Source organism: Gouania willdenowi, chromosome 18 (assembly GCF_900634775.1).
Source record: "Gouania willdenowi chromosome 18, fGouWil2.1, whole genome shotgun sequence".
NCBI lineage: Eukaryota > Metazoa > Chordata > Actinopteri > Blenniiformes > Gobiesocidae > Gouania > Gouania willdenowi.
Genome location: NC_041061.1, coordinates 12,092,276 through 12,105,980, shown reverse-complemented (window position 1 = coordinate 12,105,980; position 13,705 = coordinate 12,092,276). Strand labels below are relative to the sequence as shown.

General features: G+C 33.8%; 1 protein-coding gene across 2 annotated transcripts; it reads left to right on the top strand.

Moving 5' to 3' along the window:
• The first annotated feature begins 941 nt into the window (after nt 1–941).
• caap1 (caspase activity and apoptosis inhibitor 1) lies at nt 942–6,853 on the top strand. 2 transcript variants are annotated; one of them, XM_028474787.1, is made up of 7 exons: nt 942–1,163; nt 2,664–2,855; nt 3,173–3,257; nt 3,355–3,400; nt 3,494–3,561; nt 6,200–6,632; nt 6,838–6,853. In XM_028474787.1, coding segments are annotated over exons 1-7 (930 nt in total). In that variant the 5' UTR covers nt 942–1,058; the 3' UTR covers nt 6,839–6,853. The 2 variants fall into 2 exon arrangements, with proteins under 2 accessions (XP_028330588.1, XP_028330587.1); XM_028474786.1 differs by lacking the exon at nt 6,838–6,853 and having other exon boundaries at nt 6,200–6,796.
• The last annotated feature ends 6,852 nt before the right edge of the window (nt 6,854–13,705 follow it).

Sequence of the window (13,705 nt, the reverse complement as noted above, 5' to 3'; positions counted from 1 at the left end):
TAAATAAAGGCTAATAACATTTTTTAAAAAGTGCTCATTCATTTAGTTTTTTTAAAAGGTTACATTTATGTTTTGAAAAAAAATCAGGGGGAAAAATGAGGAAATACTGATTCATTGCCTCCAAAAAAGTTTTTTTAAGAATTAAAAATGAAAAAAAAAGTCATTTTCCACAGACATATTTACTATTAAAATGCAAATTCATTACTCTTTTCTATACTATTTTAATATGGTGCTGCCTGAGGGGCAGCCAGTTACAGCAGCTCCATACTTTCTTCTTTCCTGTTAAATCAGAGGTTCCCAACCTTTTTTGTGTTAGGTATTTGATATTTATTGTGTGTCTTGTGTCTTTTTTTTTTTTTTTTTTTTTTTCTAATTAATTACTTGACCTTTTTAGGTGACCCCATTTTAATTTCAACCAACCCCACATGGGCTCCCAACCCCAAGATTGAAAAACACTGTTAAATATTACTTCCAGTGCCTTTTTTTGTTTCCATAATTGCTGCTGTAAAAAAAAGTCAGCCATACTCATTTGTATATCGCATGGTGGTAAAATGTTTTGGATATTATTATCATTATTATTATTGATAAATATTTTGTACCATATTGTAAAAATGTTTTTTTGTGAAGTGCATTTTATTTTTCCTATTTGTTTTATCACTTTGCTGCTGTGACAAGGGCATTTCCCCAATGTGAGATTAAAAAGGACAATTTACTCTAATTTAAATAATAAATCAATGTAGAAATAAAAGATTGAAAAATGTGCGCAATATGTTTTGTTCATATTTATATTTAGTGTGTATTCAAACCGTTTCATTAACTTTAATCTCCATTTTTTTAAGTTTAATTTTGAGTTATGTATTGACATTTCGGTTGGTGCAATAACGCTTTTGTCCAGTAGGAGGTATCAAATGCCAAAAATCTCCATGTGAACGGAAACTCGAGGCGAAGAAGAAGACGTATATCCGGTGACTTCATCATCCTGCGACAGCATGGGACAGCAGCAGCTGTGAATGTTATTTTTTGAGTTAAAAGGGATTTAAAAAAAAACCTAGTTTAAAATGCTGAAAAGAAAATCACGGAGCAGTGAGAAGAAGAGGAAACATTCGGTGCCCGAAGATCGACGTGACGGAAGGAAACGAAGAAGCGCGGAATGCAAACCGGAGGTGAGTTTTCTTTAAATGTTTTCCACACCTGGTGACAATTAGACGTTAACTATGGCTACACGTGAATGACCGACATAGCATGTATTCCTATATACATGATGAATGTGCACCATTTAGTGTTGTGTTAAATGCTAAAATGTCCTATAGTTGCTCAACTATCTTATCTACTACAGGAGCGAGCGAGTTAGTTTTCTACGGCAGTGTTTGTAAAATAAAACGTTTGCAGAAATAACACTGTGGGATAAGTGGTGTGGACTCGCTCCAAACTTTAGTATTTAGTTTTAACCTAAATTGTTTGTGTGGGAATAAATGTAAAAGATTAGATATTTAACTAGAGTTTGTACATATATAACTTATTCAACTACCAAGATATATTACAGATATCAATCCAATACGATATCGGCACGAATCAAACAGTTTATTACTTGTTTTGTATTTTATAATGTCATAAAAGGCTTGTTAGAATTGGTGGAAAACTGACTCATGTATTAATAACCAAACAAAATAATATTTTATAATTGAATAGAATAAATGAAGGATAAGTTAGAAGACCCTGAAAAATAACCTCAATAAATCCAATGGAGGAAAAAAAAAGTTTTAAAGTGCGAAACAAAAAACACTAGCTTAATTTAAATGTAAAATTGTTCTCCACTTGTATTAAATAAATAATATACATTATAGAACACCCTAAACAATAAATTGACCTAAATGTAAGATTGTAATACAATTGAAAAAAAAAAAAAAAAAAAAAGTAAAATTAGAAGACTCTGAAAAATAACATCAACCAATATAAACAATGTGTTAGTGATTTTAGATGCAGGCCCATATAATTAGTTTAATTCAATACTTGTTTGTTTATTGTGATATCAGACAAATATGAATGGATATCGGGACACCCTTATCTTTAAGTGAAGCAATAGTGACCTCTATAATGTATAATATTGTTGGGTTTTTTTTTTTGGGGTTGTTTTCAATTCAACAAAAGGATTAAAAGCTTTAATTTTAAACTAGAATTTATTTCCAATATTGTTACATGAGAGAGAAAAAACCACCATGTAAGAGTCAAGAAGAAAACACTGAGAAATGAGCTTTGGTTTTAATGAAAGAACCAAGGAGACAATTGCAGTAGAAGTCAGCTGATTGTCTGAAAAAGAACAAAAATGGAACATATTTTATACTTGTAAAAGTGGGTGGTGATGTAAACCATCTACTAACAAAACCTTCGATAGGGAGCAAAAAGGTAAAAACCTTAGATAAGGATGTCAGCCCAACCCTGTCCCAGTGTGTTATTGATTTAACTTGACATTATGCAGTTAATGATTTAACTTGACATTACTTTGAGTTTAAGTGAGAAACACTAATGTGTTATTCAAAGGGCAAAAACTTGAGATTAACTATATGAAAGACTACTAAGATCATAAAGTAATACATATGTGTATGCATGAATATAATTTCTTTAACAAATATCTAAATATTTCTTGTTGTTTTCAACACCTAAAGGAGCCAAAGGATGAGCTGGCCGACACAGAGCTGGACAGGATCAGTAGTGACATTGAGGAGGGAGGACTGGACCTCAGCGTTGCCTTTAAACCAATCACAGCGTACGTTGGTGACAAGCAGGAGCTGCTGGAGCAGTGTTTTCAAGTGTTGGGAGAGAAGAAGCTCCGGAGGATGCTGCCTGATGAATTCAAGGTGATTAGTGCAACTAGTTGAAATCATAGCAGAAAAGTCTGGTTTATAATCAAAGCAATCCAAACTAAAAATAGTCTCTTTCCTTTATTTATTTGTGTAATTTTTTTTTTTTTGCATTTGAAATGTTCCCTTTGCATTTTGTTTCTTATGTGCATCGCATGCTATACAGCTGACTTCAATGTAAAACCAAAACAAAGCAAAATCTTCATAAACACATATATATCGACCAAAATTCGTGTTGATGCAGAACTGTATGCGCCGCCTTCCACTGTGTTAGCGTAGTCAAAAATGCTTTTTAAACCTGTCATTATTTCCAGGACTGTAGTTTACAGGAAATCAAAACACTATGTTGCGAGCAACTGATGCCGATCCCTGAGAAAAATCTTATTCAGATTCTAACAGGTAAGATTGACGTTTTGCCACTTTTGAAACTTTTATACTTTAATTTCATCTTCAAACAGGTGATTAAATCCATTTTTTCCTTTCTTTTGTGGTCAAGGTGATGAGCTTTGTGATGGAAAAGGCAACAACAACTCTGAAAGCCAGTGAGTTCACAGTTAATCACTCTTTTCTTTTTTTTTTAATGCATGTGTTGAATTTTGTGCTTTTCTCATGTGTCTTTTATTTGTTTTATTAAGACAAGACAATAACATTGACTCCACATCATGCCTTAAGGACACGGCAAAAACAGAGCAACCCAAACAAGGTATTCAGTTATTTAAAAGCATTATTTTCCATGTAAAGAAAAACAATTTAATATGTTAAAGTTTAATTTACTTTGATCTCCTGACATGTTTTGACTGCCAACTGTCAGTCTTCCTCAGAGGCATCTCATGATCACTTTCATGTGTCCTAATGAGTTGTTTCTGGGCGTTTCCCCTAACCCTAACTCTTCAGTTGGCCACGCCCAGAAAGAACTCATAAGGACACATGAAAGCGATCAGAAACGGTTACAAGAATTACAATTACTTTTCAATTATTCACATATTGATGACATCATGTGTATTTACCTATCTGGATTTTAACGCTGTTCTTTTTTATTTTTTTTATTTTTAAAGGTTAAGATATAATACATTTTTGTTTAACTATGTATTTATTAATCAAACAATACATTGATATACCTTAACTTTGAAAAAATAAAAGGATAGCACAGCTTTTCTACTTACTTATTCATGTGTGCTTTCGGTTCCTTCAAAATAAAACCACCCTGTCGTGTTTAAAGGCCTGAGTCCATTTGGTCTGATAAATGACTGATATCCGATATATCACTCTGAGACCAGAGGATGTCCTAAAATGTACACTGTACTAATTACAATTTAAATTATTACTTTACCTCTGAAAGTCAATTACAATTAAGTTCTCAATCACTAAAGTTAAATTACAATTACTGAGCCTTTAATAAATAACCCCATAAAACTTATGCTATGTCTTCTGTCGGCATCTGTTAGTCTTAAATCAGCTATAAAATACACTAAAAAATATTATCTATCAATTTTTTATTTGTCTATTGTTTACCATGTTAGACTATCTTATCCATAAAAATATTGGTATTAATATTTTTGAGTCTTTTTTGTGTCTGTGTACCAGTTGGTTTCTTTTTTTTTTGTTTTTTAAATGGTAAAACGATCCTCAGAACTGACAGTTAGTGAGAAAAGTGAATATGAAACTTATTTTAATAATTGTTAAAGGTACACATTTGTAAGCCATAGAACTGTAACATGATTCCCCAGGTTTGTGTTTAAATCATAAATGAGTTTTTATAGAATTTCCACATCAATTACTATTACAAAGTGAATTATCTGAATTAAATACTTTTAATTATCAATTATGTGATTACAATTATAATTGACCCCAACCAAATTAATTACAATTATGGTGTAAATAGGGCTGGGCGATATGGCCTTTTATAAATACCGCGATATTTTTAGGCCATGTCACGATACACGATATATATCTCGATATTTTGCATTACCCTTGAATTAACACTTTGATGCACAAAATCACACCAGTATGATGATTCTATATGTCTACATTAAAACATTCTTGATCATACTGCATTAATATATGCCAATTTTAAACTTTCATGCAAAAAAGGGGATATCACAACTAAGTCAAAGTTGACATAACTGTATTTATTAAACAGTGAGTGGCTCAAACATAAAATTGTCAACAGAAAGTGCACGTTCTGTGCAAAATTGTCACAGAGACATTTCAAAACAAGACATTAGTGCAGGATGCAACTCACATGGCATTTCAAAACACAAAATTAAAGTGCACTTTTTGTACATAATGCCACTACAATATTTTAAAACAAATAGTGCCCTTTTGTGCATGTTGTCATTAAGATGACATTTCAAAACAACACTAAATTTAAGTGCACCTTTTGTGCATAATGCCACTAAGATATTTATAAAAAAAAAAAAAAAAAAAAGTCCGCGAGTTTAACGGTATGGTCATTTTCAACACCGCACAGACTACAAGCTGCGATATATCGAGTATATTCGATATATCGCCCAGCCCTAGGTGTAAATATGATTGTGATTTTTAAAATGTCACTGTTGTAATCATAATTAAATTGTAATTGACTTTCGATCATTGACTTTGTAATTGCCATGAAAATTCTATAAAAAATTATAAGTTATAATTTAATGTAAAACTAGGGAACCATGTTACAGTTCTACACATATGTAGTTCACAATTATTAAAATATGTTTCATATAAAGCTTTCCCAGATTTTACCTTGTCAATCTTTTTAATAGACGGGTATACTGACACAAGAAAAAGGTAGACGCCCACACCATCAATATTAAAACCTATATTTGTATTGATTAGTTAGCCTAACAGGGTAATCAATAGATAGGAAATAAATTAAATTATAGATATTTGTTTTTAGTGTATTTTACAACTGATTTAGGACCCGTCATCATAATAGATTCTAACACTAGAGGAAGGTGAACTTTTATTGGGTTTTTCATTTCTGGCTCAGTAATTGTGATTAACTGTAATTAATTGAGAACATAATTGTAATTGACTTTCTGAGAATAAAGAAATCATTCTAATTGAAAAAAATAATGCTGAAAACTTCAATGGTATTTGAATTGTATTTGTAAACATAATTGTAACTGAAAAATGTAAGTGACCCTAACCCTGATCAGTAGATGCTTGTGAGGAAGACTGACAGTTGGCAGTCGAAACATGTCAGGAGATCAATATAAATTTCCTGAAAAAAGTTGTCTAAATAAATTAAACTGACATATTTATTTAAAAAAAAAAGAAGACAAAATGAACTTTTCTGGAATTAGGTAAAATTTACTTTAAGTATTGACTGGGATGGTTTTCCACAGAAGAAGGAGGTTCTGGTGAGGAGAGCGACGTCCTCAGCATTAACGCAGACACATACGACAGTGACATTGAGGGGCCTAAGGACGATCAGACGGTGAAAGCTGCTGATGTGGCTGAAAAATTAGCCAAGAAACAAACTGCTGCTAAAGCAGAGCCAAAGAAAGACATTCAGAGCGACATTGACAAAAGCGTAAAGGAGATCTTAGCTCTGTCCTCGTCTTCTAGCAAAGACGTTGAAAACAGTAGTAGTGTCCCACCACAGCCCACACAAGTGGCTTCACCTGCAGCGAATGCTCCTAGTGGCTCCGCCTCCTCCGTGTCACAGCCTTCCATTCAACAGCTGGAGCTACTGGAGCTGGAAATGAGGGCGAGGGCCATAAAGGCTCTGATGAAAGCAAGCAATGGGAAGATGCTCTCTACCCGAAAAAGCCCCTAGTGTGTGTTTCTCTCTCTTTCTCTCTGTGTGTCTGTGTGTGTGTGTGTGTGTGTGAGCTCTCACATCTAAGTGTGAAAACGTATTGGAATGCTTGGTGAGTGTACATTTCATTTTGTAGTTATTTCGCACACACTGTAAATAAATAAAACCTTGGTTTATGTGAGCAGAGGTGACTCCAGGCGTGTTTTCCTCTTTGGCCACTAGATGGCAGTGTTACCCTGCAACAGGAAGGAGACGGAAGGCATGACCCTGATCAAAGACAGCAGAGGTGTAAGTAATGGATCATATAAGCACTCACGTTACTGTAATTGAGTTTATTCTATGGGTACTTGTATATTTCTAAAACAATTTTAGTTTTAAAAGAAGAAAAGTAATTTGTTCTATTCCTACACCCAACCATTACGAAGTAAAATTTTTGTGATCATTTCTTTATTTCTGTTTTATGGTGTACATTAGTGGTGTCAAACTCATTTTTAGTTCAGGGGCCAAATATGGACCATTTTGATCTTAAGTAGGCTGCAATTTTTTTGTGGGGGAAAAAACAATTTTAACATTATTTTCAATATCAGTTAAATTAACTTTGAATTAATCATATTAATAATAAAATATTATTAGAGGAAGTTTGTGGAATTGTTTGTGAAAAATTGCGAGAAATTTTAGAAAAAATTTGTTTTTTTCACAATTTGCAAGGAAAAATGACTACATTCATGTGATATAAACAAAGGAAAAATGCAAGCCCTTAAAAATATCGCGAAGCATTCACAACTAGATTATTTGGTCTTTTACGCAATAATTCATATTTTCATTGTCATTTTTACTTTCTCCTGCGAATTGAAATGGATGCTCTATAGGGCCGGATTTGGCCCCCGGGCCTCAATTTTGACACATGTCTACATTGAACTTAATCCATTATGTTCTTAGTCGTGCCATTTCTGATCAACTCACAGCCACTTTCTATGGTTCGTGTTGTGGTTTCTACCTATTATGTTGTTACTCACATGTCATATTAGGCATGTTTTAGAGTTCATAAATGTAGCTATACTTAGAACCTGATCATGTTTTTTTCTATTTTGAATTTAATTAATTGGTGTTATTTAATAATTTAAAAAAAAAATGAAATAATTATACATTTTGACAAACCTTTTATTTTATACAAATGTCTTTGGGAAAAATAAATTAAGTTCCAATTGTGTAAGGTCTCTTCCTTTTTAAGTTTATACATGAGATGTTTACTGTATGCAAGGGAACCGTGGCAAGATTTATTACCAAAAATAGTTGTGGGGAGTGAAAATAACTTATAGCTTTTACTGTATTATTTAATTGAGCTACTTTTTACTTGTACTTATTTTATGCATGTCTTACTTTTAGTTGAGTACAACTTCAACCAAGTAACAGTACTTCTACTTGAGTAGGCTATATCAGTAGTCTTTACAACTCTGAGTACTGATATATCCTACTAAAGTAAAAGTACTGTTACTTGATTGAAATTGTACTCACGTACAAGTAATACATACATAAAATACTCAAGTACAAAGTAGCTCAATTAAATAATATTCCAAGTAAAAGTATATTTAAAAGTTTTTTAAACATGTTAAGGTTTTGTTTATTCAAACAAGGTTTTTCAGGAAATGTTAACGACTGATATGTTTAGACTTACACCTCTGAGGAAGACTGGCAGTTGACAGCTGAAATATGTCAGGATATCAAATTTACTGAAAAACCTTGTCTAAATAAACAAAAACTTATCACATAAAAGTTACTGTTTACTTTCACTCTCCGACATTTATTTTCGGTATTAAATCTTTCCACGGTTCCCTTGCATACAGTAAACAACTCATGTATAAACTTATAAAGGAAGAGATGAAATCTTTCACGATTGGAACATAATTTATTTTCATAAAGCCATCTGTATAAAATAAAAGGTTTGTTAAAATGTACAATTCTTTAAATATCACCAGTTAATTAAATTAAAAAAAATTTATCAGGCTCCAAATATAAATCATAGCCAGTAAAAAGAATGGACTGGAAGTGACACTTTTATTTTTAGAGCTCCCCCTGCTGACTGGCTGCAGTATAGCTCATAAACCCAGCCTCCTCAATGACAGATGGGATATGGGTCAAACTAACGTTAAAATACTCATCACATAATTTATTTCAAACCTAAACTCTGCTGTGATCATTGGTTATCACCCTACATTGTGTTCAAGTGGTCCTTTTTCTGTGAAGTTTGTTTTAAATAAGTTATTTGAGGTTGAAAAACGTGATTTTTGTATCATATATGATAATGATTGACAGACTTGCTGTGAATAGCAGTTACATCTTTGAGACGCCATTCAACGAGATATTTGAGCTGAAATATATTGTGGATTTGTACTAACCTCTATGATCTGAACAAGCCATTCTTGGCGTAGCTGGGCTGTGCGTAACTCACCAGGGCAGTACGCTAAATGGGTGGGCTGTGTTACCAGGGCTCCTCCCACCGGACCCTACTGCACAGACTCTGGCTCCAAATGACGTCAAATTTGCAAGATGGAAGCACCCCTTAGCGCTGTTTTTTGGCTTCAAGAATGTTGAGTGGGAACAGCTACAGTGCACGTCCACTGGTGCTACATTTATGAACTATAAAACAGTGCCTGACCAAATGTGCCATGTGTGTAATACCATAATAGGTAGAAACCACAACATGAAACCAGAAAAGTGGCTGTGCTTTGATCAGAAATGGCACAACTAAGAACACATGGATTATGTTCAATGTGAAATAAAAAATTATCACAAAATATGTATAATTTAGTCCATAACAGTTGGGTGTAGAAATGTAACAAATTACTTAATTTAAAACATCCTAAAATACGGGTCTAATTACTGATTTAGAAATGTACCCATAAAAGCAACTCGATGACAGTAACGTGAGAACTTGTAATCCATTACTTTCACCTCTGAAAATCAGATGCAGTATTTAGCAGCACGAGATTAGGATTATGGTTGTCTATTAAAGCAGAAGTAGGGGCATCTAATCTCACCTGTATGAATCATTGTATAGTTGTAGAATGTAATTGTGTATTATCTTTTTACTGTCCTCTGTGAATCAGAAGGGATTAAAATCCTTTTTAACCTAATGTTGACAGTTTCCTCTGATTTATTGTAAAGCTGGTTCGCTCCACTCTATTGCAGAGGTTCTCAACCTTAAGGGTCGTCAGATGCCTTCAAGAATCTGCAAATATTTTTTGAAAAATTTGAGCCCATTTTTGCTTATTTTTTAACCTTGTTCTGCAACTACACCAAACCTGACATATTTTAACCTATTTTCATGACTTTTTCTCGCCATATTTTTGTTCCTTTTAATGCATTTTTGCTACATTACTCCTTTCTGCTGTGTCTCCATCAAATTTCAGTGCGGTTTCTGCACATTTTTTTTTTAACTTTCAAGACATTTTCAGCACTTATTAACCCTTTCCATCACTTAATCTACTTAATGTCACATATGTTGACCCATTATTGTCACTTTTAACCTCTTTCTACCATATTTCGGGCATATTTTTTGCCAATTTAACCACATTTACGATTTGTCATGCCCATTATTTCCCAGTTTAAATTGTTTCAATATTAACACTTTAATCCCTTTTTACGTCCATTTTTGGCCACTCTATTTTGCATCTTTTAACCATTGTCTGTGGTTTTTAAAATCCATTTTTCACCATTTTTGGTCAATTTTAACCCATTTTATTCCTGATCAAACACGGATTTACATCTTTAAGATGACTATATGCTGTAGCCCAAATAATAATAAAGTTAATGGATAACAGTGAGTATTATTCAGATAAATAAATAAATATGGATATCACAGATTCATAGAACAGTGGACCATCATTTTGCTGACTTTATGGATGGACCCCAAAAATCTCTCCCCTTCATTCCCTCTTCCAGATGGCCCTGTGTCCAATGATATGTGATTTGATTTTATTTGCATATAAAAGGGTTTATTCCTTGCATGGAGGTGGTGAGGGAAGAGTGGGAGAGTTAGGCGTGTTGTCTCCTCTGCATCTATGCACCACAGATCCTTGATAGTAACTGATAAGAAGAGGAAAAATGTCCACTCTACTAAAAAAAAAAAAAAACAAGGGAAATGCAAAGACTGTGAAGTGCTTGTGCTTCCTGTGATTGGCGGTGTGCGTTTACTGGTGTCATTTTACAGCCGTTAGAAGGCCAATTGTGATTAAGTGTGTGCAGATAAATGGCTTCTAAGTATCAGGATGGAAAATGGATTGATGGAGATGAATTTCACCTGGTTTTTAAGTGCCACCTACCAGTTTGAATTAACTTCTTCTTCACATGCTTTTATGAAAGATGTTCATGATCAAAATCAAAAACGAGGTTGTGGGAGTGTTGCCTCCTTTAGTTCATCTCTAATTACTGCTGTAGTAGATTCTGATTGGATCCGTTCAAAACGGTGCAAATATATTGAGCAAAGCTCATCAACTTTGTGGAGCTTACAGAAGTAGAAAGACTTTTATAGATACAGCAGATAATGCAACGCAAAATAAGCACCAAAGTGGATGTAACAATTCAGTAACACATCAAAAACAAACAGCAGCTCTGAATGACTGCAGATCTCAGAAAATACAATGTTCAGCTTTATTTATTTTTCTTTTTCTGGTGACTGAATGGATTACTTATACAATTCCTCCAGATATCTTCTTATAGTGATTTTGTTCTTAGTCAGCACCTCAAGAACTGTAGAAAGATTCATGTGTAGTGGAAAGAAATAAGTATGTACCAAAGTCATTTAACAATGTGCAGCGTTTCTGCAAAGGTGACTATTTTTTGTTGTTTTTTTTTTTTTTAGCTGTTATCAATGTTAATTGAATTTAACAGCCAAATGTTCAGACTTTAGATTAGTCAAAGACAACAAGAGGACCAAGTGTTTCAGATTATCAATGAATCAATCATTTAATTATAGGAAAACAAGATACTCATCTTCACACCTGTGGGCTTGGAGCATTGATTGGCCAAGGCCGCGCTAAGGGTGAAGAGACCATGTTCTGACTCTTTTACTTTATATCCAGTAGACGTAACCTCGACTAGACAAATTCCTGAATTTAAATGTTGTTCGTTAAAGTCTTCCTAAAGTTGTTCATTATTGTGATGCAACCTGAAATAAATAAGTCCACTCTGTAAATGTGGGAGTGCTGTCGTGAGAAAAGACTGGGAAATTTTTGATGTGTATTTATTTATTGGTTGGAAACAGACTTCCTGTTTGCATAAATAAAGTAACTCATTTCAAATTTTCGTTCCTCCTGAATTAAATTGAATTAACAGCTCACACGGACAGAAAATGAACTTGACACCTCTGTATGACGAAATGAATTCATTTCCCAGTGCGGTGACTCATTGGACACTTTTTGTTTTCTTCAAATTGCGTCTAAAAACTTTTTCTCCATAAAAAAATGTTGCGACACTAGATAGGGAATGCTAAAGACGGGTTGGAAGGGTCACAGGAACTTAAGGTATCAAAAGAAGATTTCAAAAGCTATTCAAATATTGCAGCTTGGATCTGTTTTTGTGTGTCCAACAAAAACAAGTTTTTTTAGCTTTTGTTATGAAGGGGAAGTAGCATGCATACGCTGTATTATCTCTTCTATTTGGTAGGTGGCATTAGGTAAAGACATAGGCTGTGTTCGAAATGGTACAATAACGTCTTACTGTATACACTACAAACTCAATGAGTATATACTGTCTACTATATACTGTTAGGATGATGAAGTATACTTCCAAGAACCTACGACAAAAACCTGAAGCACACTGAGAGTAAATTTCTCCGTTAATTTGCCACCTTTGAAAGTTTTGAAAACATTTTAAGCGAGAAAGTGACCAAGTAGAATATCAACATGTGCTCATTTGATCCATGAAACTTGCGGAAACACATTTCATTGCAACATTTCGGAGATTCCATATTTTCTGCCATTGTGTTACTGACATAACTTCCGGTTAACGCCACATTTACAAAAGCGTTTAGAAACTAATGGAAGACAAAAAGAAATGCTTTTGTTTTGAAATGAGGATGTTGGACTTTTAGCTTGAAGACGGTCCCAGTACGATTTTACATTCCCTGAATGTCTGCTCGCAATGCATCATGGGGTGGTTAAGTATGACTAGTGTGCCAATTGTGCATACTTAAAAAAATTCCTCATATAATATATTGTATATCCGGGTATTTCTTGCATAGTCAATCTTTCCATACTATTAAATGTGAAGGCACTACACAGTACTTTTGACTTTAAACGTAGTATGAGTAGTACGTTAGTATGCCATTCCAAACACGGCCACAGTGTCGGCCTCAGAGATCAATAAAAGGAAAATTAGTTGGTTGAAAAAACTCCACATTAAACACTGGCTTTATTAACATGTCAGGAAAGTGGAGTAGAATTATTTTCACTTGACATATTTTTGTTCTAGTTTGTTTCAGGTGTTTCCCGTGGTATCACCTAACTCCTTGAGATGTTCAATTGCGGCCAGATTTGGATCTTTCATCGTAAGCCCCAAAATACAAGGTCCACAACTTTCAGTCTGTGAAAACACTAGAAATGTGTTGGGAAGTCACTTTAGCTGTATTTTCCAGACAAAAAAGTAATCCCAGTAAAAATGAAATAAAAATACTTATGCATTCGTCTGCGGGATTCCACATCCCACAATGGCATGCGCAAAACTTTTCCGACAATGTCAAAGAGAAAGTGTTAACAGTGGAGACTCAAACGTACGTTTTATTTTGGGTTTTTTTTTTTTTTTTTTGAGCAGATCTTCAATTTAATGACCTATGAGGCCTACACTGTCTTTATCTGATTTAAAAGAAAATTGTCCCCTGGCAGCTTTAAATGAAAAGAAATTAAAGTGACATTATCATAAAAACTTTCCTAAACTTTAGACTTAGGACAAATTGTGATCATATTAGCTGCACATCTGCTCCCTTCATATATGTGTGGATATACTGAGCTTTTTTCTCTCTAAGGGCTTTTTGCTTGGCAGAGTCCCTTTGGTAAAGCGATACAGGGGCTTTTTGTGGTTATGGATCTATGTG

Coding starts and splice junctions, on each gene's coding strand:
- caap1 (XM_028474787.1), top strand. CDS start 1,059: ATGCTGAAAAGAAAATCACGGAGCAGTGAGAAGAAGAGGAAACATTCG. Junction 1,164..2,663: donor GCGCGGAATGCAAACCGGAG/GTGAGTTTTCTT, acceptor CAACACCTAAAG/GAGCCAAAGGATGAGCTGGC. Junction 3,562..6,199: donor AACAGAGCAACCCAAACAAG/GTATTCAGTTAT, acceptor GGTTTTCCACAG/AAGAAGGAGGTTCTGGTGAG.